At 35.1% G+C, this 3,153-nt stretch overlaps 1 protein-coding gene across 1 annotated transcript; it reads right to left on the minus strand.

Annotated features, from left to right (window-relative positions):
- Window positions 1-1,424: 1,424 nt before the first annotated feature.
- On the minus strand, window positions 1,425-2,381 carry LOC107484106 (prohibitin-1, mitochondrial-like). The gene is made up of 3 exons (XM_052262255.1): window positions 2,154-2,381; window positions 1,802-2,014; window positions 1,425-1,586 (listed from the first exon to the last, which is right to left on the minus strand). Exons 1-3 carry the CDS (start codon window positions 2,379-2,381, stop codon window positions 1,425-1,427), a joined length of 603 nt encoding a protein of 200 aa, XP_052118215.1.
- Between the last annotated feature and the right edge of the window lie 772 nt (window positions 2,382-3,153).

Below are 3,153 nucleotides of genomic sequence, written 5' to 3' on the forward strand. Positions count from 1 at the left end.
ACCCCACATTTCTTATATAATTTTCTTGTGATAAGTCCAAACATAAAAGTGAATAAATATAATATTCTTTTTCTAGCAGCAATTATTAATGAAAATCTAATTAAAATTTTTTATTCATTAAAAAGTTCAATTATAAATTTAATATATAAAAGATGTAATAATGAAATTATACGAACTATTGAAACGTTTTCAAAACATAGATAGCATCCTTGTTAATTTTGCTTTACCCTTTGGCTTTGGCTTTGGCTTTGCGTCCACGTTGCTATGTTACCCTTTACCCTCGTTTCCTGCCATTGCCATAATTTATGTCATGCTTTTCTTACGCTTATTCTGGCACGTATACCAATTTCAAATCATAATCAGCTTATTCACCCCCACTCATCAATATTATTTCTACACCTAATTTTTCAGACAATTCTCCGTAACACTTTAGCAGCTAATTATTACTAATTGGATTCAGATGTGTGGATCACTCTTTTAAATTTTACTTCACCATAAATTATAGAGTAAATATTTTTGTCGGTTCCTCGTCTCTCATCCAAACACAAAGCGTGAGTTAAGACCAAAGTAATTTTTTAAATTGGTTGGGTACATTAAAATCGTCTTTAAAATTTTAGTTATTGCACTAATTATATTTTTGAGAACTGTAAAGGTGTATCACATTATTTTTTAATTCATTTTTTATTAATAATATCAAGGTTGCGAGAACCGGATCGGTCAATAAACCGGTGAGGTCATTAGTTCAATGGTTTATTAGTTCAACTGGGGTTCAACTGGGATTTAATCGGTTTAATTAAATATTAAATAAAATTATTAAAAAACCTAAAAATAATTTTAAATATATAAATTCAATAATTTCTAACTTAATAAAATTTAAAATTTCACATAATAAATTATCCATAACTTAATATTAGAGGTTCACAAACAACTTTAAATATCAAAGTTTATAACTAAACAATTTCATAGATCATTAAGGAAGAGGAATATAGTGATACTAAAATCCAAAAGAATTTAAATTGGCATGGCTTGTATACATATCATCTAGCAACACTTAAATTATGGCTGTAAAGTATAAATAGATTGAATGATACTATTCAAAACAAAGGTATATTATTACCATATGCAAAACTTTGAAATACACTGATTCATATATATAGAAGCGCATTGACACTGTTTTTGACTCATGCTTCACAAGAAGACTGTTAGTCTACCATAAGGCTTTTCACCTTCAACCCTAGAAGGTTGAATGTGACATGAAAATTGAACACAAGCATACAATAAAGAGAGCCAGGGTTTCAACAATTCCGTGCTTCACTCAGAAGCAAGCATTTAAGGACTAGTTGAGCCAAATATTTATACTTATTATGAACTGATTTGACCTGTTATCCCAGCTCAACAATGAATTATCGACAAATAGTCAAATACTATGTTGCTATAAAGAGGTCATCTGAATTCAAGTAAACCTTGTTAGCAGAGTTTGAAATTGTATGAGCGATTTCCCTTGCAGCTTCAATTTTCCTCAAGGTGATAAATGCAGGATTATTGGCAATAGCTTGACCAATCAATTGTGCACTCTTGGCTTCTCCATGTTTAAAGAAAAAATAAAATAAGCTGTTAAATGTACTACAGAATCAAGTTGAAAAGGACTACTTCTCAGTTGTTTAGTTTTTATGATATTCAGACTATCTATGGTTTGCTATAGCCGTATAATAACTGGCAATTCATAAATACTAAAGCATCGAATCCAACTATTATACTAAGTAAGAACAGTCCCAACATAAGATTGCGCCAACTATTTTACCTGTGCTCTAATAACAGCACTTCTTTTGTCCTGTTCAGCTTTTTCTACCACAAACTTAGCCCTCTCAGCTTCTTGAGCAGCAACCTGCTTGGCTTCAATTGCGGCTGTAAATTCCTTACCAAATGTCAAGCTTGTGATTGACACATCATCCAGTGCAATATTGAAATGGGAGGCCCTTTCAGTCAACATCTTCCTTATTTCTCTACTGACATTCTGTAAAATAGTATGTTTTATTAATAATCAGTCCCACTAATCAGATAGTACTATCACTTTGATAGTAAATCAAAAGTAAATTTACTTTACTTAATTTCCGAGAATACAAATTGCAACTGAGAAGTGAAGATCATATAACTAACAGAGAGCGATAGAGAGCTCGAAGCTCAGACACAGAGAGAGTGAGTGAGAGAGAGGGAGCGCGCTTGAAGAGATGACGATCGACCGGGAAACCTTCATGACGGTTATGCCACGGGGTCAACGATTCCTTTGTGCGATGGTGACGAGAAGAGGAAAGATGAGAAGAGATTGGCGATGAGAAGAGTGCGAAGGCACCCACGATTCCCGCCGGCGGCGAAAGCACCATCTACCGGAGAAGAAGAGTTCGGCCATGGGGGATTGTGATGGCGGGCTGGTGGCTGGGGTTAGGTTAGGGTAAGGTTTCTGATTCTCAGAGATGAGATAACGAGGTGGGGTGGCGTGGGTGGCGAGTGGCGACTGAGGAGCGCTGCTGGGTGGCGACTGAGGAGCGTTCTGGAATCTGGTCTCTGGAGCTTGGTGGGCGGTGGCGCTGCTGGCCTTGGTGAATGGTGGGTGAGGGGGGAGAAAGGGGAGGCTGGGTGCTGGGAGCTTAGGTGTTGCTGAGTGAGTGAGTGTCGAGTGATTAGCAAATTAGGGTTAGGTCTTCCGCCAGTTTTTTTTTTTAAAAAATAGCCAAAACGACGTCGTTTTGCTTTTGAATTTTTAAACCACTGAACTGCCAAAAAATTGGCCAGTTCTTCCGGTTCGCCGGTAAACCGCCGGTTCGACCGGTTTTTTAGCCGGTTCTTTGCCATTCAGTTTTTGAGGTTATCTGGACCGGCTAGGTAACCGGTTCCGGTTTTTTCGGTTTCCGGTTGACATAATTTGATGATGTAGATTGATAGTGATAGTATTATTTTATAATTTGATCACATGTAATGATAAAATGATAGATTGACTTGTAAGATCTAAAACTTTTAACAAATCTTATTATGAACAATTTTAAATTATATATTTATTTACAGTTTTAATTTTAGAAATTATTTTATTTAAGATAATTAAAGACAATTTTAATTAATTATAGATTATTTTTTGTTTATGATTTAAAGTTTTAAAAA

The sequence above is a fragment of the Arachis duranensis genome, chromosome 1 (assembly GCF_000817695.3).
Source record: "Arachis duranensis cultivar V14167 chromosome 1, aradu.V14167.gnm2.J7QH, whole genome shotgun sequence".
In the NCBI taxonomy this organism is placed as follows: domain Eukaryota; kingdom Viridiplantae; phylum Streptophyta; class Magnoliopsida; order Fabales; family Fabaceae; genus Arachis; species Arachis duranensis.

Bases quoted from the DNA above. Each gene is read 5' to 3' on its own strand.
- LOC107484106 (XM_052262255.1), bottom strand. From the start codon at position 2,381: ATGGTGCTTTCGCCGCCGGCGGGAATCGTGGGTGCCTTCGCACTCTTC. The intron at 2,015-2,153 runs GTTATATGATCT...ACTATTTTACAG, and splicing joins CTCTCTATCGCTCTCTGTTA to AATGTCAGTAGAGAAATAAG. The intron at 1,587-1,801 runs GTAAAATAGTTG...TTCTTTAAACAT, and splicing joins GTGCTGTTATTAGAGCACAG to GGAGAAGCCAAGAGTGCACA.